Genomic DNA, 22,848 nt, shown 5'->3' on the forward strand with positions numbered 1-22,848 from the left:
GCAGAGCCCCCCAGTGGCTCCCAGGAAGGGCGGCCTCCAGCAGGATGAAGAAAACAAGGTGCATAAACAAGAATAAATTCAAAATGGATTAAAGAGGTAAAGACAAGACATGAAACCGTAAGACTCCCAGAAGAAACCACAGGCAGTAAACTCTGACATCACTCCTAGTTAATGACCTTTCAGGACAGGTCTCCTCTGGCAGGGAAACGAACAAACAGGACAACCTCGACTGAAGAGTTTCTGCGCAGCCATGGAAACCATCCACACGGAACAAAAAGACACCCTATTAAATGGGAGGAGATATTTGCTAATGACACAACTAATAAGGAGTTACTATCCAAAATATGTAAGGAACTCATGCAACTTAACACCCCCCCCCAAAAAAAACCCAAACAAAAACAACCCAAACAATCTGATTAAAAAATGGGCAGAGGACCTGAATAGACATTTTCCCGAAGGGGACATACAGATGGGCAACAGACATATGAAAAGATGTTTAATGTCACTAATCATCAGGGAAATGCCGATTAAAACAATAATGAGCTGTCCTCTCACACCTGTCAGAATGGCTATCGTTAATCAATCAATAAACAAGTCCCAGGGAGGATGCGGAGAGAAGGGAAGCCTCGCACACTGTCGGGGGGGCTGCAAACTGGTGCAGCCATTGTGGAGGAGGGTATGGAGGTTGCTCAAAAACTTAAAAATAGAACTACAGTATTCCACTTCTGGGTATTTATTTAAAGCACTAATTCACTAATTTAAAGCACTAATTCAGATACAAGCATCCCTGTTTCACTGCAGCATTATTTATTCATAACAGCCAAGATATGAAAGCAAATAAGTGTCCATCAGCAGACGACTGGGTAAAGGTGTGGAACATGATACAATGGAATATTACTCAGCCATAAAAACAAATGAATCTTACCATTTGTGCCAACATGGATGGACCTAGAGGTTATTATGCTAAGTGAAAAGACAGAAAAAGACAAATGCCGTATGATTTCACCTATATATGGAATTAAGAAAACAAACAAACAAAAAAATAGAAAACGAATAGATAGAGAACACTGTGATGGTTGCCAGATGGGAGGGGGTTTGGGGAACGGGTAAAAGAGGGAAGGGACTAAAAAGTACATGCTGCCAGTTACTGTGGTAACTACGTACGGTGTCAAGCAGGTACCAGACCTACAGTGATCACTTCGTAAGTTATCTAAACGCCTGATCACTATGTTGAACACCTGAAGAATTACTGCATGTCAACTGTAACTGAAATTTTTTTTAAAGATTTTATTTATTTATTTTTAGAGAGAGGGGGAGGGAAAGAGAGAGAGAGAGAACAATGTGTGGTTGCCTCTTGCATGCCCCATACTAGGGACCTGGCCTGCAACCCAGGCACGTGCCCTGACTGGGATTCAAACTGCTGACCACTTGGTTCACAGCCCACGCTCAATCCACTGAGCCACACCAGCCAGGGCTGAAAAAATTTTTAACAGGGGATGTTACTGTATGTGTTTTATAGCTTAATAAAATAAAAACCACGGCGGGGGGTGACAAAGTACTCTGAAGTGGAGCAAGCCCAGAAGAAGGCTCCCTGCAGGGCCCTCGGTCAGCCCCCCTGGACCCCCTCCCGCCCTGGGCGCAGCCTTGTCTTGTCCTCATCTGCAGGTGGAGTCCTCTGCTCCTCCACACACTGGCTGCTCAAAGCCACGGGAGGCAGTTCCCAAGGGGTGCAGCTCCGAACTGCCCCCGGGCTGGGGGAGGCGCGGCAGAGGCACAGGCTGAAGGAAGGGGCCTGGGCTACCGGGGGGAGTGGCTGCCACAGGTGGGGGAAGCAGGGGCCCTGCAGTCCTCTGAGACCTCCTCCTGTCCTAGAACCAGCAGAGATTCTCTGAGGACAGAGCTGAGCTGTAAGTAAACGGCACTCGAGCGGTCAGGGAGCTGGACTCCCTGCCAATCTATTTGCCCATTTTAACCTCCACAACTGTTCTCTCAACACCTGTTTAGGGAAGAAAGATACTATTCACTGAATCTCTACTCCCTGCCAGCATGGGACCAGGTCACATACATCATTTTCACCAAACAACTTTATGAGGAAGTTAATAGCAGCCTGTTTAGCGATGAGAACGATAAAGTTACAGTAACTATAGCAAGTTTAAAAATGTGCAGAACATGTTCACTACTGTCCAGCTGTGGGAGGGGGACAGGAACACCAGGCGACGTGGGAGAATGCTCGGGCTGGTTCGTCTTCCTGCCTTTGCATGAACTGGAACGCTGCTCCACACGTCTTTAAAAATTCTGAACGGATACACAACAGGAAAAAGCAGCGGTAACGCAGGGAGCAAGTGTGGGGCCCTCACGCACACACAGGCCTGTCACCTACGGCTGCTCCCCAAACAGCTCGGACACCCCCGCCAGCCCCCTGCAGCTGGGCTAAAGTGAACAAAACTGATATTACACTTGAAAGTGTACTGATGTATTTAGCGTGATGTTTCGTAGTGTCTGCAATACACTCGCAAAGGGTTCAGAGAAAAATAACACATACACGGAGACAAAGCAGCTGTGCTAAACCATTAACCACCGCTCAATCGAGGGGTGTATATGTGGATGACAACTATCCTCTCAACTTTTCTACTCTGTTCAAATGTTCACAATAAAAGAATGGGAAGACCTGGCTTTCAACCACAGAAAACCCCCTGAATTCTCTGCCTAGAGAGAAAAACTCAAGCTCCCCACGGAGCGTGGTGGCATGACAAGCTGGGCCTGCTCTCACCATGCCCCGTGCAGCTGCTGCGGCTTCACTGGTGGGAACCCAGGAGCTGAGCCGGGGGTGACCAGCGCTCCACGTGCCGATCCAGCCTGGGTGCTGGTGTTGGACAGCGCGCTCTTCGTGCCTGATGGGAAAGGCGGCTGCCACCCACAGCTCACTCTGCAGCCAAAGGCTGTCCTGCCACTACGGAGTCCCCTCTGAGGCTTGTGGAAGGAGGGCTGTGTGGGCTGCTTCTTCCCAAAGGGCCCCCACTGCCATCGGCCGGCATTCCCACCGCATGCTCCTCTGTCCTCAGGTCAAGGAAGAAAGGACACAGCAGAAATGCCAGAGACCAAGGGGAATATGTCACCAGAGATCATCCTGTGTGGAACTGCAATCACCTAGATGCTCACAGGAAACCCTGGAGTCACTGAGCCGCACAGCTGGCCACTCCCCAACACACCTGACGTTGCCCAGCAACTTCGGGGGTACAGCTGCCACATACCTTCCGCCCCTCCTGTTAAGAAGTACTTACGAAGGCTTTGTTCCCCCTTTTTGACTTACGGGAATAAGAGGACGGCGTATTTGAAAGCCAAGTGCCACACAAATGCAGGACCAGCCACAGCTCCAGGCACACCTGGCTGCCTCCCATCCTGTTAGTGCTGTGGCTGTTCACGCAGAGTGAGCTCTCCGTGGAGGCCCCTGGGGCAACTGCTCTCCTACTGAAGACAGAGCACCAGGTCTGGGCGGCCTGGATGAACAGGCACTTTGACCACAAACCCCTAGCTTTGCCAAGACATCGTGAGAACCTGGGGGAAAACCTCCCTCTGGGAAGTGTCTGCCTCGTCCCTGGTGCTCTGACTGCCCGCGGCTCCTGTGCTCAGGGCAGGGAGTCCATGCGTGCTGACCGGGCCGAGAGCACGGGCTCCTAGTTCAGTGCCGCTTGGTCTAAATGTTAAACTTATAAATACTCTGATCCAATATAAACAAAGAAACATGTGAAAAATGTTAAAGTGGACTCATATAAAGAAAAGCAAATTATAAACCATCTTAAGGTTCCAGAGTCTCGACATTCCCTATTTCTGGCCTCAGTAAAGAGCCACTACACCTGCCTCACCTGCCCAAGTCAAAAACCACGACTCATTCCCCTTCCTTTCCCACCTCCTATCCATCCCTGCCTCCTGTCCACTCTCCTTTCAGAACATCCAGAACTGAGTCCCTTCCCCCCGCTTCACTGCTCCCACCCTGATACCCACCCCCACCGTCTCTTGCTGGGACACTGTCAGAGCCTCCCAACAAGCCCCCCTGCACCCCAGCCCATCTCCACAGGAGCCAGAGTGATCAGATCAGAACCCCAATCACTCAGCCCTCACTCAGAAGGCAGGCCGGGTGTGATGAGGTCCTCCAGCCTTCCTACCACTCTGTCCTCTGCACTCCACCCACATGGGCTCTTTGCTCTTCCTCAGCAGTAATGGACATATGCTGTCCATCTCAGGCCTTGGCCTGGACCACTCTCCTCTCAATGGCCCTTGGCTTGTCCTTCTGCTCCTGCAATCTCTACTCGTACACCAAGTGAGGCCTTCCTTCTCCGGCTGCCTCAGTCCCAGCACAGGACATCAGTGCCCTTCACCTGTTTAAGTCTTCTCCACGGCATCTTCACCCACCAATAAGGACAAAAACTCTGGTTCCATCCATGAATGCATCCCCAGCATCTCAACAGGGCCTAGCACACGGGAATTTAAAGATGTGTTGAAGTGAACTCAAGAAGAAAGGAATTGAGTTTATCTATGACTTTAGTTTTGCTAACATTTAGTGAGGTTCATGTATTCAAGAATACCAACCACAAATATACAATTGTTTTAGAAGACTGTTTTAGAAGCCAAATGCATAGCACAAACCATAGAGATGTCCACACTCTTTCAGACAATTCTACACCTGGGCATTTACCCTGCGGAAAAGGCCTACGTGCAAAGATGTGCTCGAAAACATTATTCACAGCGGCAAAAGCCACCAGTGTGCCAGAATCAACTGTGGTGATAGAGCCACTAAAAGTGCTTTTATGCAGACTTGAAAAATCATCACATCTATGTGATGTGGGCAATATATATACAGCAAAAAGGGCAAGATAAAAAAACAGGTATATATCCATGTAAAAACAGACAAAGACTGGACATGAACATGTAAAAAATAAAGGCCATGAGGACGCAGTCAGTCCTGATGAGAAGGGGTGGGGATCGCGAGCACCCTCCCTGTTTCCCCAGGTTCTTTTGTTTTTTGCATTTATTTATTTATTTTTTAAAATATATTTTATTGATTATGCCATTACAGTTGTTCTATTTCCCCCTTCATTCCCCTCTACCCTGCACACCCCCTCCCCCACCATCCCCCCTTTAGTTTATGACCACGTGTCTCAAGTCCTTTAGATTCTATATTTCCCATGCTATTCTTGCCCCCCCATCTATTTTCTATCTACTGTCTGTGCTACTTATTCTCTGTACCTTCTCCCCGCTTCTCCTCCTCCCACTCCCCTGTTGCTAACCCTCCATGTCATCTTCATTTCTATGGTTCTGCTCCTGTTCTAGCTGTCCTCTTAGTTTGCTTTTGTTTTAGGTGTGGTTCTTAATAACTGTGAGTTTGCTGTTCTTTCACTGTTCATATTTTTTATCTTCTTTTTCCTAGATAAGTCCCTTTAACATTTCATATAATAAGGGCTTGGTGATGATGAACTCCTGGAATTTGATCTTATCTGAGAAGCACTTTATCTGCCCTTCCATTCTAAATGAAAGTTTTGCTGGATAGAGCAATCTTGGATTTAGGTCTTTGGATTTCATGACTTGGAATATTTCTTTCCAGACCCTTCTTGCCTGTAAGGTGTCTTTGGAAATCAGCTGACAGTCTGATGGGAACTCCTTTGTAGGTGACTGTCCCCTTATCTCTTGCTGCTTCTAGGATTCTCTCCTTCATTTGAATCTTGGCTAATGTAATGACGGTGTGCCTTGGTGTGTTCCTTCTTGGGTCCAACTTCTTTGGGACTCTCTGAGCTTCCTGGATTTCCTGGAAGTCTACTGCCTTTGGCAGATTGGGGAAGTTCTCCTTTATTATTTGTTCAAATAAGTTTTCCACTTGTGGCTGTTCCTCTTCCCCTTCTGGTACCCCTATAATTCGGATGTTGGAACATTTAAAGATGTCCTGAAGGTTCCTAAGCCTCTCATTTTTTTTGAATTCTTGTTTCTTCATCCTTTTCTGTTTGGTCATTTTTTTCCTCCTACTGGTCCACTCCTTTGAGTCCCAGTTTCCTTTCCATTACTATTGGTTTCCTGTGTATTTCCATTCATTTCAATTAGTTTAGCCTTCATATGTTCCTCTAATTTGTGTCTAAAATCAACCAGTTCTGTGAGCATCCTGATCACCAGTGTTTTGAACTGTGCCTCTGATAAGTTGGCAATTTCTTGTTCGCTTAGATTTATTGACTCTGGGGCTCTGAGCTGTTCTTGAGCTATGTTTTGATCTGTTCGTGCCTGTTAAGTATGAGGAGTGGATCCTTAGTTGTTTACCAGGGTGGGGCCCCCCAGGTAGCTAGTTTGTGACGCTGTATGTGGGGGCGGGGTCAGAGAGGGACAATGGCGGTTCCCTCTGCTGCTTCCTGCCACTGGGGCCTGTGCGGTTCGTCCCACTGATCGCTCCTTCACCGGTTTATCTGCGCATGAATGTGTGACTGCGATCAGCCCTCAGTGGGTCCACCACTTTGTGCCCTCAGTGGCTTCGCCAGCTTCTCCACACCTGGGATCCGCCCATGGCTGCTGGCGCACCTGGGTCACGTGCCCGGTGGATCTTTCCTGCCCTACCCACTCTGCTGCTGGCTCTGCCCCTCTTACCGGTTTGGCTGAAGGGTTTGTTGTTGGACTTCTGTGTAGTTCAATTTTCTGTGGTTTGGCTGCATTTTTGTTGCTAAAACTTTGTTGTTTTTAAACTGAGTTCTGGGAGAAGGCGAAGTGCTTCCACCTACACCTCCATCTTGGCGGAAGTCCTGTTTCCCCAGGTTCTATCGGTGTTTTGCCACTTCTGTTACTTAAAGGGAAGGAGACTAATTCACAAGGTGCCAATACTTTTCCGGATGAACAATCGTCCTTCAACAATCGGTGCTGGGAAACTGGATGTCCACATGCAGAAGAGTGGAACTGGACCCTAATCCTACACCTTAAAAAAGTTTTAACTCAAAATGAGTGAAAAACAAATATAAAACTTAAAAGGATGAACTCTTAGAGGAAAACAGAAGAGAATCTTTAGGACATTAAATTCAGCAGTAAATTCTTGGACATGACACCAAAAACATAGGCAATAAGAATAAAAATAAACTGGACTTCATCCAAATAAAAAACTTTTGTGCATCAAAAGATATTATCAAGCCCTGCCTGGGTGGCTCAGTTGGTTGATGCATTGTCCCGTGTGGCAAAAGGCTGCTGGTTCAATTCCCAGCCAAGGCACATGCTCAGGTTGTGGGTTCAATCCCCACTCAGAGTGCACATGGGGCAACTGATGGATGTCTCTCTCACATCAGTGTTTCTCTCTCTCCCCCTTCCTTCCGCTCTCTCTAAAAATCAATAAAAATATATTACAGGTATGTCAGTGTAAAGAAAGGGACTGTCCCTGGGGTTTCTATGGTGCTGGCAGCTCCCCTGCTTATAATTATAAGGAACTCAAACATGAGTGGTGATGTAAGTACCACTGAAGAGGACCCAGTGTGGATTCCACATTCCTGACCATGACCTTTGCCCAGCACCTCTGAATCCTTTCATAACCTAATTAATATCTAATAAAAGATCACTGGTACTGGGAGGGGGAAGAGTGAAAACAACCCACAGAATGAGAGAAAATATGTGCAACTATCCGTATCTGATAAGGGTCAGGTTATCCAAGGAGTGGGCAAAAGTGTGTTTACAGTTGTTCACATGGAGAATAACGTGATAATTTATACATAATATAAATGGCACTGTGGCTTCTTCTGTATTACTACCAAAAACACAAATTCTGTGTCAACAAAGGAACGATGCCAGTGTAAATTGTGCGAGAGCGCTAGGGCGTGGCGTGAACGCTCACCTGCGGCACCATGGGCAACTCTGGGAGTGAGCACGCTCACACGCACCGACACGTAACCAGTAAGAGCCCTCGGAACACGGAGGCAACAAACACACAAGCAGCCCTGGTGGGCAGGCCATTCGCCTCCATCCCTTGCTGTCATTGCGTAACTTCTGTACTAAGAGCAACTTTTTTTTTATTTAGTTATTTTTCAAGTACAGTTTTCTGTCTATTTCTCCCATCCCAGCCCCCCCTGCCCCATGCTCCCCACCTCCCTCCCATTTCCACCCCCCTTAGTTCTTGTCCCGGTGTCCTTCATACTTGTTCCTCCAAATCCGTCCCCCTTTTTTCCCCTTAACTTCCCTTCCTTCTCCCCTCTGGTCGCTGTCCCCTGTTTTCTATTTCAGTGTCTTTGTTTTTATTCTGCTTGCTTGTTTGTTTTGTTGTTTAGCTTCCTGTTAAAGGTGAGATCATATGGTATTTGTCCTTCAATGCCTGGCCTATTTCACTCAGCATAATGCTTTCAAGTTCCATCCATGTTGTTGCAAAGGGTAGTAGCTCCTTCTTTCTCTCTGCTGCATAGAATTCCATTGTGTATATGTACCACAATTTTTTGATCCATTCACTTACTGATGGGCACCTAGGTTGCTTCCAACTCTTGGCTATTGTAAATTGTGCTGCTATGAACATTGTGGTGCATAGGTTCTTTGAAATTGATGTTTTAGGATTCTTGGGATATAATCCTAGCAGTGGAATTGCTGGGTCAAAAGGCAGGTCGATTTTTATTTTTTTGAGAAAATTCCATACTGTTTTCCATAATGGTTGTACCAGTCTGCAATCCCACCAACAGTGAACTAAGGTCCCCTTTTCCCCACAACCTCTCCAACGTTTGTTGTTTGTTGCTTTGTTTATGATAGCCATCCTGACTGGTGTAAAGTAGTATCTCATTGTGGTTTTAATTTGCATCTCTCTGATAGCTAACGATATTGAGCATCTCTTCATGTGTCTCTGGATCTTCTGTATGTCCTCCTTGGAGAAGTGTCTGTCCAAGTCCTTTTCCCACTTTTTAATTGGGTTGCTTGTCTTCTTGGAGTGGAGTCGTGTAAGTTCTTTGTATATTTTGGAGATTAAACCTTTGTCTGAGGTATCATTGGCAAATATGTTTTCCCATACAGTTGTCTTTTTAATTTAATACTGTTTTCTTTAGCCATGCAGAAGCTTTTTATTTTGATGAGATCCCATTTGTTTATTCTTTCCTTTATATTCCTTGCTCTAGGGGACATATCAGTAAAAATGCTGCTGCTCTAAGAGCAACTTTTACTAGTAACCTGATACAGTTCTAAGAGCATGGGATTTGGGGTCAGCAGATCTCATTCGGGACCCTACTCTGCTACCAACTGGTCTTTCCTTTTGTAAAATGGCTCTGACATTTGCCCTGCCCACCTCGGCCAGCTGCTGTACCCTGAAGGGTTCAGAAACACTGTGCAACGCTGTTCACCATAAAGTATTATGACTATCCTCTTAAGAATTTTGATACCGGGGGATAAACTAGATGCTTCTGTGGCACAAGAGACATTTATTTACAAGTGGGAAAAGGGAACAAAGGCCTCTGCCCGCATCCTGACCAACGGGGCTGAGAGGAACGCTTCGTGGAGTGTGGGAAAGGTCACACTGCCCTCCGCTCCGCCCGCATCCACCTCCTGGAAACCTGGAAAACGCCATCTGGTAGAAAATCACCCACACGCCTGGGCCGCGCCGCTGATCCCAAGGGCTCCTCTCAGCGGTAACTACCAGCCTGTCTTCTCTTTCAGCTCTAGAGAGGTCAGACCGTATCTCGGGGATATGAAGGGACTACATTCCAGCCAAAGCACCACAAGAGATTTCCACGTGCCACTAAACAACAAAGCCCTGAAGGGAAGCCATGGTTCATCCTGTCATGGCTCCTAAATTTGGCTTGTCATCAGAAATTGCCTAGGGGGCTTTGTTTTTTGTTTTAAATTTATTTTAGAGAAAGGAGAAGGGAGGAAGGAGATGGAGAGAGAAACATCTGATGGGAGAGAGAAACATCAATCAGCTGCCTCTCCTACACACCCCGACCGGGAACTGAACTCACCACCTAGGCATGTGCTCTGACCAGGGATCAAATCCGTGACCTTTTGCTTTACAGGGAGGACACCCAACCAACTGAGCCATAGAGGTCAGGGCTCCTAGGGGGGGACTTTTTAAAAACAAAGATCTTGGGTCTTGTTCACACACTCGGGATGAGCCCAAAGAATCCACATCATCTCAAGTTCCCTAACGTTCCAACGCTCAGCCAGGTCGGTGTATTCTCTCATTCTTCATACAAGGTGGGGGGGGGGGGACTGCGACCCAGCCCCCAGCAGCCAGTTTCCAGCGCTCCCTCTTACAACCTGCTGCCTACCCTGAAATCTTACAACATCTACTCAGGAGACCAGACCATTTCCCCTATTTTGAAAATCAGGAGCAGTCCCTTGGCCATTTTATTCAACCAGCAGAATGGTATCTAGCCCTGGCTGGTGTGGCTCAGTGGATTGAGCACCAGCCTGTGAACCAAAAGGTCACCAGTTGGATTCCCAGTCAGGGCACACGCCTGGGTTGTGAGCCAGGTCCCCAGTTGGGGGTCTGCAAGAGGCAACCTATCGATGCGTCTATTATACATTAATGATTCTCACCCTTTCTGAAAATAAATAAATAAAATCTTAAAAAAAAAAAGAAAGGAATGGTATGTAACCTAAGTCCAGCTCTTTACCAAAGGGGCTTCAGGCCTCACGCTGCACTTGGCCTCCCCACTCCAGCCTCCTGTCACTGTCCAGGGCCTAGAACTTAGACGCTCATCAACCCTGTCCTCGTTACAAACAATCGCCTTTCAGGAACTGACTCATACATGGCAGTAACCCCAATTATACAAACAGTGGATGCTAAAAAAACCCAAACTACTACTGACATTGGTCTTTTCTGATTTTGGAAGTAGCCAGTTTCTTTCAAATGTAGATTCTCTTGGGATGCCTTTGAGATGACTGGGGATTTCCTGAAAGCATGCAAGTGTGTCTGTCACAGGGTGAGTCAGCAGACAAATGCCCCAGGGGACAGAGAAGCCAGTTTGGGTTTGACACGTGAGTGCAGTCGATCAGCTTCACGAATACTTTACTGGTCTAAAGGAAAAGATTATGTTTACAGAGGAAACCATTAATGTCTCGGAAAGTAAACAGAGCAGAGCATGCTTTGAAAGTGTGCCTCATATACAATGCAATCACCCTTCACCAAAGGATTTTGTGCTACAATACTAGAATACAGAAAACCTTGTTTTTCTTGGTCTGAAGCAGGTTATTATAAAGTACAAGGCATACACGCAAAACGTAGGCCCACGAGCACACAGACACTTCTCAAGACAACAGCCACATCCAGATCTGCACGGCCAGGTGCCTAACTCACAGCTTTACAGGACTGTTGGAAATCAAATGAGATCCTTATACTGGTTTCCACTGGAGGAAGAGGGTCAAAACCAAAGTAAAAACTGGGGAAGCCTCTGATGTGTGGCATGTAACGCCAATTCCTAGATAAACCACGTTGCAGTGGGAAGGAACCTTGGGGTCGTGTTCCAATCCAGCCCACTGTTTTACAGCCGGAGACACAGAGGCCCAGGTGAAAGGACGCACCCTAGCTCACACAGCTACTGAGGAGCACGCTGGGACTCACCTTCAGGAGTCAGGTGCCCTGGCCACTGGACCTGGCTGAGCTGATTACCAGTATGGAATGGTCCGTGAGAGACCCAATGCGTCATCCCAGATACCATAGTATATCATTTGCATCCTCTCTTTTGCCCAGGCTACTAAAATCTATTGATATTTCAGACTTTTCATTGTTAAATTGTGGCTGCAAAGAAGGTGATTTTTAAACGTACATGTTTACACTTTAGTTTCAGTATTTACTGAATGTCTGCTCTGAGTCAGGTGTGGTCCTGGGCTCCGGAAGCACAGCCGTTTTATTAAACGGCTCACCACACATCGCGTGTGGTTCAGCGACACTGAAGCTGCCCCGTGCCCACACGGCCCAATTGTCGGGGGGGCCTTCTGAGCAGTAACGATAAAGGCCTTGGACTATTTCAGTCTGGTTCCTGGTGAGAACTTACTCACATCCCAACAGTCCAGCCATTTCAGCTCATCCTCAGACTGAGAAGGGCGTGAGCGGCCAGGACGCTAGCCCCAATTCGTACAGGCACGAACTCTGAGGATTTCAACAGCAGGAAATTTCTCCTCGGAGCCCGTGGGGAGACCAGGGGTAGGTCTAGGGACAGAAGGGAAGTCTGGCGTGACGCTGAAGACACTTCTGCATCCGGCCAAAACCCCACTGGAGACAAGAGCTCCAAGAAAGCACATTTCACTTTTTCAAACACTTAAACTTTGGGGCATTTAAAACGTGACAGGCAGTCATGCTGCATGAGAAATCAAGGTGGTTCCATCTCGTTCCTACCTCCCAGTGACCAGCGAGTTTGGGCGGAATCTCCAGTCCCAGCTTCTCCAGCTCCTGCTCCCTATACTTCTCATACTGCCGGTAGCCCGCATAGCCACCGCCAGTCACAAACAGAAAGGGCAGGGGGCGGAACAGGAACAAGGTTCGAGCAGGGGCAGTGTGGACTTTTCTGGCATCTGCAACAACAACAAAAACAGGAAAATGTTGAGCCTGGGAAAAGGGGCAGGAGTGAGTCACACAAACACAGCACCAACAGGGGGCCAGGGAAAGTCAGCGCATCCCAGAAGCCGTCAGGAAAAGTGACCGGACCCTGGAGGACCTCACAGGTAGGTGTAACCCTGAGTCATGAGTGAGACCTTCTGTGTCCAAATTCTATCAGTTAGCAAGGGACAAGTACCTTTCCTATGAAAACTACAATGTATTGTACCTTTACTGCCACTATAGTCACAGAATTTTAAGAAAACACTGAATAGCAAAGACATCAAGAAACTCATCAAGGCTGGCCCGCTGGCCCCCAACAGGCCCAGGACTTGGAGCCAGGTACCGTTTCCCACTCAGGGCTCTCTGCTCTGACTTTAACAGTGTAGGTCCAATTTCAACTGGACACCACAATTCTCAAATGCAAAATCCCATAAGCTCTTACAGTGCAACAATCCAATTTAAAAATGTACAAAGGATTTTGAAAGACACACCTTCAAAGAAGACAGACAAATGGCCAAAAAGCACACGAAAGGATATTCAATATCTGTTATGTTACCCCCAGTAGCTCAGAGGCAAGCAGGTTAAAATAAAGGCATCAGTGGTGAGCCCCAATCCAACATGACTGCTGTCCTTACAAAAAGGGGAGATCTGGACAAAGACATGCACACAGGGACAATGGCAGGTGAAGATGAAGGCAGAGGCTGGGGAGACGCATCTACAGGCCAAGGAAGCCAAAGACTGCCAGCAAACCACCAGAAGCTGGACAAGTGGCATGGGGCAGCTGTTCCCTCACAGTCCTCAGGAGGCAACCCCGTCCAGAACTGTGAAAGGGTAAATTTCTACTGTTCAAGCCACGTGACGTGTGACACTGTTACAGCAGCCCCAGCAAATCAATACAGCATCACTAGTCATCAGGGAAACGCAAACCAAATCCACAGTGAGCTACCACTTCACACGCACTGGGATGGTTATAATCAAAAAGGGAAGTTTTGGCAGGGACGTGGAGAAATCTGAACACTCATATGCATGCTGGTGGGCCTGCGATGTGAGGCAGCCCCTTTGAACCCCAGTGTGTCACACAGTGTAAACCCTAAAATCACCACACGACCCCAGCCATTCTGCTCTCAGGTATGTACCTAGAAGAAGGGAAACATGCACCTATGCAAAACTTATACAAGGATGTCCAGCAGAAACATCATTCATAACACAAAAAATGGATACACCCCAAACGTCTACCAACTGATGACCAGAAACACGGAACGCAACATATCCACACGGTGGAATATTCTCTGGAAAAACAAAGGAGTGAAGCACTGACACATGCTAAACATGAACCCTGAAAACACCATGTAAAAGCGGCCAGCCACAGAGCGCTGTGTACTGTGTGAGTCATTTACATGACGTGTCCAGTGCAGGAAACACGCCAGGGAGACGTAAAGTACGTAAGTAGTTGGCTGGGGGTAGGAGAGTGAAGAGTGACAGCTCGATGGGTTGAGTGTTCACGGCGTGGTGAGCAGGGAATAAAAGTGTTCCAGAAGTAGAGGAGACGCTTGCACAACTCCGTTAACATACTAAAAACCACTGAACTGAGTACGTGAAAGGGTGAATTTTATGGTAGGTGAATTCTGTCTCAATAAAACCGTTATTAAGACAGTATCTGCCCTGGCTGGTGTAGCTCAGTGGATTGAGCACGGGCCTGAGAACCAAAAGATCACACGGTTCAATTTCCCCATCAGGGCACATGCCTGGGTTGCAGGCCAGTTCCCAGCAGGGGCCAGTTCCCAGCAGGGGATGAGCCAGAAGCAACCATACATTGATATTTCTCTCCTTCTCTCCTTCCCTTCCCTTCTAAAAAGATAAATTAAAGAAAAAAAAAGACAGTATCTTAAGAGCTGAATTCTCGATAGCCTATGCACAGCCTGAGAGCACACCCTTCGTACTGCCTTGACTTCCAACGAGCGGCAGTCACCCTGCTCCCTACGGCACTGTCCCTCCAACATGTTTTCATTGTTGCTGTTTCTTTTATCGATGAGCAAGTAGGGACGTCACTAATCTCTTCCATCTTCTAATTATTCCTAATGAACACTTACTACTTGATAACTAAATGTTCTACTGCTGATGACCAAGAAAGACTTGTCAAAAGGCAAGACAAAAATTTTCTTGTTCTAAAATACTTGGTGATGTGAGAACTGTTGTGTCCCCCCTGCACTGAGCCCAGACCCCAGACTAGTCCCCTCTGCCGCGTGCTGTGCGGTCACACCGGCCTTCCCTGCAACCGCAGGTCTCTTCCTCTTGCCTTCTCCAAGTACACAGCACCCTCCGCTCCTGACCACTGCTCCGCCGGGTCTGTCCCTTTATGGAAGCACAGCTTTTCTGCCATTCCACAATTACAGCCTGATTTCTGAGGTTCCCCACCTCCATCTTTCACGTGATTCCTACAGGTTCCAGCATTCAAGTGCTAATTAAACAACATGCAGATGTTCTCCTATTAACTACAATAAGCTTTCAGTTTCTGTTCACATTAACCACCTTGCTGCGTTCCCCAGGTCCTCTTACTGGGCTGTTACACTCGAGCTTTTGGTATGATGAATAAAAAGGGTATTTAGATAATAAAGACAACACACATTTTCAAAAGGGTTGAAATGGCTGCTTACAAGATCAAAACAGTTCACAACCCACAGTGTGGGGAACTGACGTGTGAGCACGTCCTCTTGTGCGAGGGTAAACTGGGATAACCCTCTCTGAAGAGCAATTTGGTGTAAATACCAGACTGTAAAACACATAAACCTTCTGATTCAGTCATTGCACCTTTACAGACACATCCTTTACAGAACCACCTGGGGTAGAAGAGACTAGAAACGAACACCCGACACTGAATGGCACAGTCACAGGACAGACTACTCCGCAGGCGGTGCAAACACTGAGAGCCACAGCTAACGCTTCGGGGGAAACTACATGCCAGGCACCGTAAGCACCTCACAGGTGCTGTGGAGCAGGTGCTAAGTTCACCCCGGGGCACTGGGGAGCTCAGCCCGGAGAGGCCACCCCCCTCCCAGTGTTACTTACTGGTAGAAAAGGCTCGGAGGGGAAGCTTCCTTAGGGACTGCAGGCGATGGCTCAGGGCAGGGTTCTCACAGTGATGCAGGCTGCAATCAAGCAAAAAGAACCATTACACATTTTTCTTAAAATTAAAAAAAAATTAGTAGCTCAACAGCAAAACGTGCACACAGTGCTCAGATTCAACAGTAGTGCTGTATCGATGTCCCAGCACCATGACTGGTTTTGACCGCTATCCTGTGGTGATGTGAGAAAATGTCCTTATAGGAAAAAGGCTGAAATGTTTAAAAGGGCTACCTGCCAAGTCTGCAACTTACTCAAGTGCTTCAGAGAAACAAGTACATCTGCTCCCTCCTGCTCTCACACACACACATCCCCGAAAGAGAGGCCCTGGCCAGGTAGCTCAGGTAGAGTGTCATCCCAATAGTCCAAGGTTGTGAGTTCGATCCCCAGTCATGGCACATACCAAAAGAGCAACCAATGAGTGGGTGAATAAGTACAACAACAAATCAATGTTTCTCTTTCTCTCTGAAAAAGTCAATTTAGAAAGAAAGAGGAAGGAGGAGGAAGAATAAAGCAAATATAGTTAACATCTGGGGAGTCCAGCTAAAGGGTATGTGGGAATTCTATGTACTATTTCTATAACATTCGGTAAGTCTGAAACTATTTCACAATAAAAAATACTTTTTAATTGTGCATAAGACCACAAGCAGGCCAGCCAGCGCTGTGAGGACGCAGAGCCGCATTTCCGCACCACAGAAGAGCTGTGCGCGCCCGCAGACGTCCGACCCCTGCTCGTTAAAGAGTCCATCACCGCAGGTGGCTGCAACTTCACATTTCAAATGGTCACCCTGCAAAAAGGCCACAAACCATCCACGCTGACCTGTCCTAATCTACTCCAAGTCTGGAACGCTCCACTGGTTTAGAATTTCCGGATTATCTTTTGTGGCTACTTTGCCACAAAAGCTACTTTGACAGAATGAACAGGTTTCCATTGTTCTGAGAAAAAAATAACCAATTATTTTCATAACTTGAAGCTCTGAGAAAATACTTCTGATTTACTTTGTTTCATCTTCACCTGAGGAAACTGGACACATCCCCAGTGGCAGTAAGTGACCATACCAGCAAGTACAGTATTCATAAATTTTTAGTTAATAATGGGATCTCTCCTTAATTAAAAACCAAACATCCCACTTTCGATTCAGACAGTGCTTCAGTTTCCCCAAATGCTGACCTGAAATCTAAAGTAAAAAAAAACTATAGCCTTGTCAGTAAGGGTTTCTTATTCCATGGAGCCCTTTATGATAGAAATAATTTATTATAAATGTACAAACTGCTAGTTTTGTGGAAAACTAAACTGCATCTATGATTTTCATGCAGTACTACTTACTTTCATGGGTGTTTATATCTTACATAGATACCCTATAAGCATTATCAGATTTAGGCATCTTCATTTTCTCACATCGAATTCCCTGGACTTAAAAACACCTTCACAGCACAGTGCAAATACGGCTAATGTGATGAATCTGATCCTCCTACAGGCAAACAGATCTGTATGGAGAAGCAGCAGGGCCATAACCACCACCCCTCAGGCCAGAGAGACGCACAGCTGCGAGTGAACAGAGTCAGCTTCAATACCAATGAGCTTTCGGCCCCGAACAACGCTCAGCTCTCAGACTGCGTCCTCCCACCATAAAAGCTAAAAGCCACAGCCCTGCTCTCGGCACAGAGCAAGAACAAGGGGAAGAGCCGACTGCAGGCACACTGTTGTGTTCTGTACACTGCTACAGGCTGCTTGCCTAGATTAATGCCGAACCCCCAACTAACAAAAGTGTGTTTGCAGACTGTTGAGCAGGGTTTGTTGGGGGGCCTGGGGGGCACAGATGGGAGAGAATCTGCTACCCACCATAACCGGATGCGCCACCTCAAGTGGTCTGCTCTGAGTGTGGGGCTGCCCCGCACCGCTGTAGCCCCAGCACCGCAGTCTGTCTTCTAGTATCGGATCCCTCCCACCCTCGTACACACGCTGCACTTTCTCCGGTCTCACGGAAACACTGTCCACCAAGTGTCTGTTCTCTCAGTTCCCACTCACTTTTTGCTCTCTTTCAAGACAAGCTCTTAAAAAAGCACTATGCTCACTGCCACCTGGTCCTCACTTCCCACTCCCTCCTAATCCCACTCAGGCTTTTGTCCCCATCTGTCACCTCTTGTCAAATCACCGCCTTCCCTGCTGCCAACACCAACGCACATCTCTTGGGGCTCATGTCACTTACCTCTCAATAGCACCTGACACAGTTGATCTCTTTCTCTTTTTTAAAATCCAGGTTTAATTAAAATATAGTATCATTATCAGCTTCAGGTGCACAACATAATTTGATATTTGTATATATTGCAAAATGATCACCACGGTTAAGTCTCATTAACATCGTCACATACACAGTTACAATTTTTTTGTTCTGATGAGAACGTTTAAGATTTACTCTCTTAGCAACTTTCAAGTACGCAATGCAGTACTGTCACCTGTGGCCACCATGCTGTACACTGCACCCCATGACTTATTTATTTCATAAGCAGACGTCTGTATCTTTTGACTCCCTCACCCTCTCCCCTTCTTGAAACACATTCCTTACTTGGCTTCTGGGACCCCGTTTTTCCTCCTACCTCCCTGGTCTCTCCCTAACTTCAAACTGGTGGCAGGCCAGGATTCAGACCTCTTCTCTGCCTGTGCTCTCCTCCTAGAGATGCCATCTTTAAATAACTAAATAAAAATGAGTCCCATCTTTAAATAACTAAATAATGATGATTCCCTCACTGCTCCTTCAGAGACCACCAGATCCATATTTCCAACTGGCTACCCAACAAATCTACTAGGATCCAACTGAGTTCAGATGCATTCCTGATCCTCTCTAGCTCTTCATCAACCTGTTCCTCCACCAGAGCTATTCATCTGGGGCAGACATTAGACAGATGTCTACCAAACCCTCTTCCTCTTCTTCCTGGGCACCCACCAACAGACTACATTTCCCAGCCCCCCTTGCAGTAAGCAGTAAAACTGACCATAAAACTGAGTTCTAGTCAATGTGAGGACCGTTCAGGCTTCCCTGGCACCCAGCTCTAGGCTTTCCCCTTTCAGCCTGCTTGATGCAAACTTGCAGACCCTGAGAAGTCACATGTTAAAAATGGCAAGAAACTGGGTTTCAAATCATTGCTGCCCCTGCCTATCAAGAGCACCCACTGGGATTCACCTGTTACCATAGCGGCATTACTATAATTAGCACACTATCTCAAAAAAGAAAAGAAAAAAAAACAGGCACCTGCATTCACCCAGCTACACAAGTCAAAACCCCAGGACTCATTCTTAAGTCCTTCTTTCTCACTACCCACATTAAATCCACTGGTAGGGAATGAAGACTGTGCCTTCCAAACATATTCTATCTGCCTACTTCTCATCGCAACCATTACAGGCACACCTCAGGTAGAGCGGGTCTGGTTTCAGACCACTGCAATAAAGCAAGTACCACAATAATGCAGGTCGCAATCTTTTTGCTGGTAGAGGACCTTACCTTCAGTTTGTTAAAAACAAAAAACACAACAACTGTGAGGCACAATAAAACGAGGTATGCCTGTACTCTAACCCTAGCCCGAGCCACCTGCTCTCTTACCCTTGACTGCAACAGCCCGTTCCCCCTGTTCTAGTCTTGGCCCTTCCAAATCCTGTTCACCATAAACCAGTCAGAGCGATCTTTTCAAGAAAGAAAACAAGACAAGACCCTATGTAATTAGTCCTTGTGAACTCTCAGATCTCCTGCTGCTTTCTCGCTCCTCCACACCTGTGCCCCCTTCTGCACCCGTGCATTTGCTGTTTGCTCTGCTGGGCACGCCCCTCCCTCCATGCTGCTCACTGCCTTCTGCAGTCAAATTCAGTTCTGCACTCAAACGTTTCCTCCTCAGTTTGGTCTTTCCTGACCACCCTGTGCCCAAGAGTTGCCCCTCTCACACTCTCTACTCCCTTAATCACCTTCCTTAATTTTTCTTCCTAGCCCTTCTCACTACCTGAAAGAAACAGATTCTACATATATCCACTTATTTGTTCACCGTCTGTCTTCTCAGTGGACTACAATCTCAACCAGGAGATTAAGCCCCAGGGCAATGAACAGATAAAATCAACCAGATATCCCTTCCACCTGAGGGACTCACGGAGGGTACCCTGCAAGCAGGTGATTAAAGCCCACGAGTAAGCACTGAAGTCTGTGTGGCTCCACCTCATTTCTACCACTTATTAGCTGTGTGACCTGAGGAACTTTCTTAATTAATTCCAAGCCTCAGTTTCTCCACCTGTAAAAAAACAAAAACAAAAACAGGACCTACACCTCATTAAAAATGAGACAATCATGTAAAACCCTCAGCTCATGGGCCTGGCACCTGGTTATATATTACTAGGTATATTAAAAGTAATATTAAAAGTTACACATTACTATAGATGTTAAAAAGTAGTAAGAGTTGATACTCACTGGGCACACACTGGGACAGCCAGGTCAACTGTCTATGTATGACCAGTGTCCATGCTGACTGGTCTGTGCCCATACTGTCATACTTATAAAAATATTCTTAGCATCACCTCTGATGGTAACATTTTAACTACAGTTGTTATACCTCTCCTGCTTTCTAAAGCTGTGACAGCTTTAGGACAGCTGTCCTAAAAATGAACTGGCAGGCCTCCTGACAGCCTTACTTCACATTCTTTCTTATATTATTTAGTAGAGTGAATTATTTCTCTCTTTCCTACTAAACTGAAAGGTTCTTTTTAAAAAAGACCTATTTCAAATATATCTTTTAATTCCTCTTTCCAGCCACTCTCTCCATAGTCTCTGGCACCATGATTTGCAGTGGCAGGTACGCCTCAGATATTACCGAACGCAAGTCTTACGCAAGCAACCACTCCCTAAGTACTATGCCCACACTTGCTTGAACCCAAGAGTCATCTGGGGCACTTGCAGCCCCAACCTACACCTATGAATCTGAATTTGGCAGCAGGGTGAGGACAGATCTGGGAAACCCTCTTTCTAATATAAATATCCACTCCATTCTTTTGTCAAACATGTTTGGGAAACATGGCCCTAAATTATCACCCAGGAAACTGCTTTTTCTATGTTCTATCACCTGTCACACATCACCAGTTACTGAAAAATTTCTCTGCAATATAAGGCTTTTATCTATACCTCTCACAGAGGCTGTTTTACCTAAAACTCAAGAAATTGTTATCTTATTGGTTTTTTGCATCAACCTTGTTTCTTTGTCTTGATATGTAATACCTTTGAAAACTAAGACATCTAATTGTACCCAATCCTTATCCCTCCCAATCACTGCACCTAAATCTAATCTTATCTACCTATTTGGTACTGAACTGTGACTTCCCGGCTTTTTAATGACAGTGAGTGAGTACATCCTCTTCCTCATCATTGACAAAAATATTTTTTAGTCTTTCAACTCATGACACAGTTTAGAAGAATTCACGGCTGACTCAAGCAGCGCACCTGGTAATAACAGTGACACCACAGAGATCCACCCGTCCGAACTCCACCAGTTACCAGGGCACTGCAGAGCCCCGTCCTGAAGAGACCTCCACTATCGTTGAATAGTTAGTAACAGGAGAGGTAAGCTTTCACGTCAAGGTCAATGACAGTTCTTGTCCCATCTCAGTCCAAATTCAGTGTCCTTTAACTTCCTCAAATTACGATGATGGATCACCTCAGGTCATAGAGCAAGCTTTGCTCAACGCCAATAAAACGAACCTTGCTGGAAACATAAAAGTATCCTGTGTCTCAAACCTTCCTTCACCAACATGACACCAAGCACCTGACGCTGAGTCACAGATACCAACATTTTAATCCGTTTTCCGAGAGTTTCAACTGCTCCCAAGCCATTTGGGATCATAATAAACGCTCACACGTGGGCAGCCCGACGAAAAAGTCCTTGCAGGAGAGAAAAAGATAACCTGGTCGCGGTTCAGCCTCTGCTACTAAGCGGCTGGATGAAACTGAGGCAAGTCCTTTCCTCTCATAGGGCCTCAATTTCACCAACACCAAAAAGAGCTGGATTTAGATGACCCCTCGGGTCTCTTTCAGCTCTAAGAACCTAAGAGTTGAAAGTCACCAGGGTAACCAAGACCCCAATCCCAGAACAGACGACTCTGAGATGACAGAACCCAAACTCCTTACTTCAAAGAACAAAAATCCGACGTGAAAGCCACCTGAGTCCCAGTTCAGTGCTGTTCCCACATCATGCCGCCCTTTGCAAGAACACGAATCCCTCAGAGAGGCATCCAGTCCTGCCTCGACTCTAGTCGGGGCATGCGGCTATTCCATCTTTCTTTTCTTTCCTTTCTATTTTGTACCTTGTGCACTATTACCTAGCGGGAAAGAGCAAAGCGAGACCCTTACACCAGACTCTTAACTAAATTCAGACCTTCCTATGCGGCGGGCGGTAGTCACACCTGCTCCAGAGCTCTCAAGGTGGTGGTGGGTGGCTCCGTCTCCACGGCGAGCGGGCGACAAAGAAACGACTCCTCTTTCCCGACACCAGTTTGGCCCAGACCGCCCTCCTCCTTGAAACGGGCTCCCCAAGCACTGTACCTGCTCCGCAACGGCGTGACCTCGCGCAGCAGCCTCAGGTACCTATGTCCCACGGAAGCCGCCATCTTGTCTCCTCCTCAGCGAGCCACGCCCCCTTTCTCACAAGAGGCGCACGCCTGTGGCGTCACGAGCCACGAGCTCTCGGGGCCAATAAAAAACAGGGGAGCGTTAGGGCGGGGTCGACTGAGCTCCTCCCCCTAGCTGCTAGCTGGTACCCGCCCCCCCCAGCCCTGGGCTTCAGGCAATTCTAAAGCCAGATTGGGTTGCAGGTGCTCCCTCCCGATTGCTAAACCTTGATCCCGGGCGCAGCGTTGCCAGTGGAGAGAGAAAGATGTTCATACCGCCAAGTATAATATATACTTGTGTATTTCTCCTTTTAGTTCTGACAATTTTTATTTAACATATTTTAACGTTGATGCAAATTCTAGGTTGTTAGGTCTTCCTGCTGGATTTGCCCTTTTTTACCATGATGAATGTCCCTGTTTGTCTCTAATAATGCTGTTTGCCTTAATGTCTAGTCATTTCTGATCTTAGTACACCTATGCTATGTATGTTGTTGTTGTTTAGTGTTTGTATATCTTTTTCCATTATTATGTCTTCAGATTCTATGTGTCCTTATATTAACAGCATGTCTTTTTTTAAACA

General features: G+C 46.7%; 1 protein-coding gene across 3 annotated transcripts in view; it reads right to left on the bottom strand.

Annotated features, from left to right (window-relative positions):
* The window catches only part of PISD (phosphatidylserine decarboxylase), a 34,663-nt gene extending 12,370 nt beyond the window's left edge, over window positions 1-22,293 (bottom strand). Inside the window, exons 1-3 of one of the 3 annotated variants that reach the window (XM_037166785.2) lie at window positions 22,204-22,293; window positions 15,581-15,660; window positions 12,314-12,489 (exon numbers count right to left, since the gene is read on the bottom strand). In XM_037166785.2, the coding sequence (XP_037022680.2) occupies window positions 12,314-12,489; window positions 15,581-15,660; window positions 22,204-22,268 (321 nt within the window). In that variant the 5' untranslated portion in view covers window positions 22,269-22,293. Of the gene's footprint in view, window positions 1-12,313; window positions 12,490-15,580; window positions 15,665-22,203 lie in introns of those variants that run through there. The other 2 variants (XM_053669799.1, XM_037166786.2) reach the window with 2 other exon arrangements.
* Between the last annotated feature and the right edge of the window lie 555 nt (window positions 22,294-22,848).

This window comes from Artibeus jamaicensis, unplaced genomic scaffold, assembly GCF_021234435.1.
Source record: "Artibeus jamaicensis isolate MK-2021 breed Jamaican fruit bat unplaced genomic scaffold, CSHL_Jam_final contig_525, whole genome shotgun sequence".
NCBI classification, from domain to species: Eukaryota; Metazoa; Chordata; class Mammalia; order Chiroptera; family Phyllostomidae; genus Artibeus; species Artibeus jamaicensis.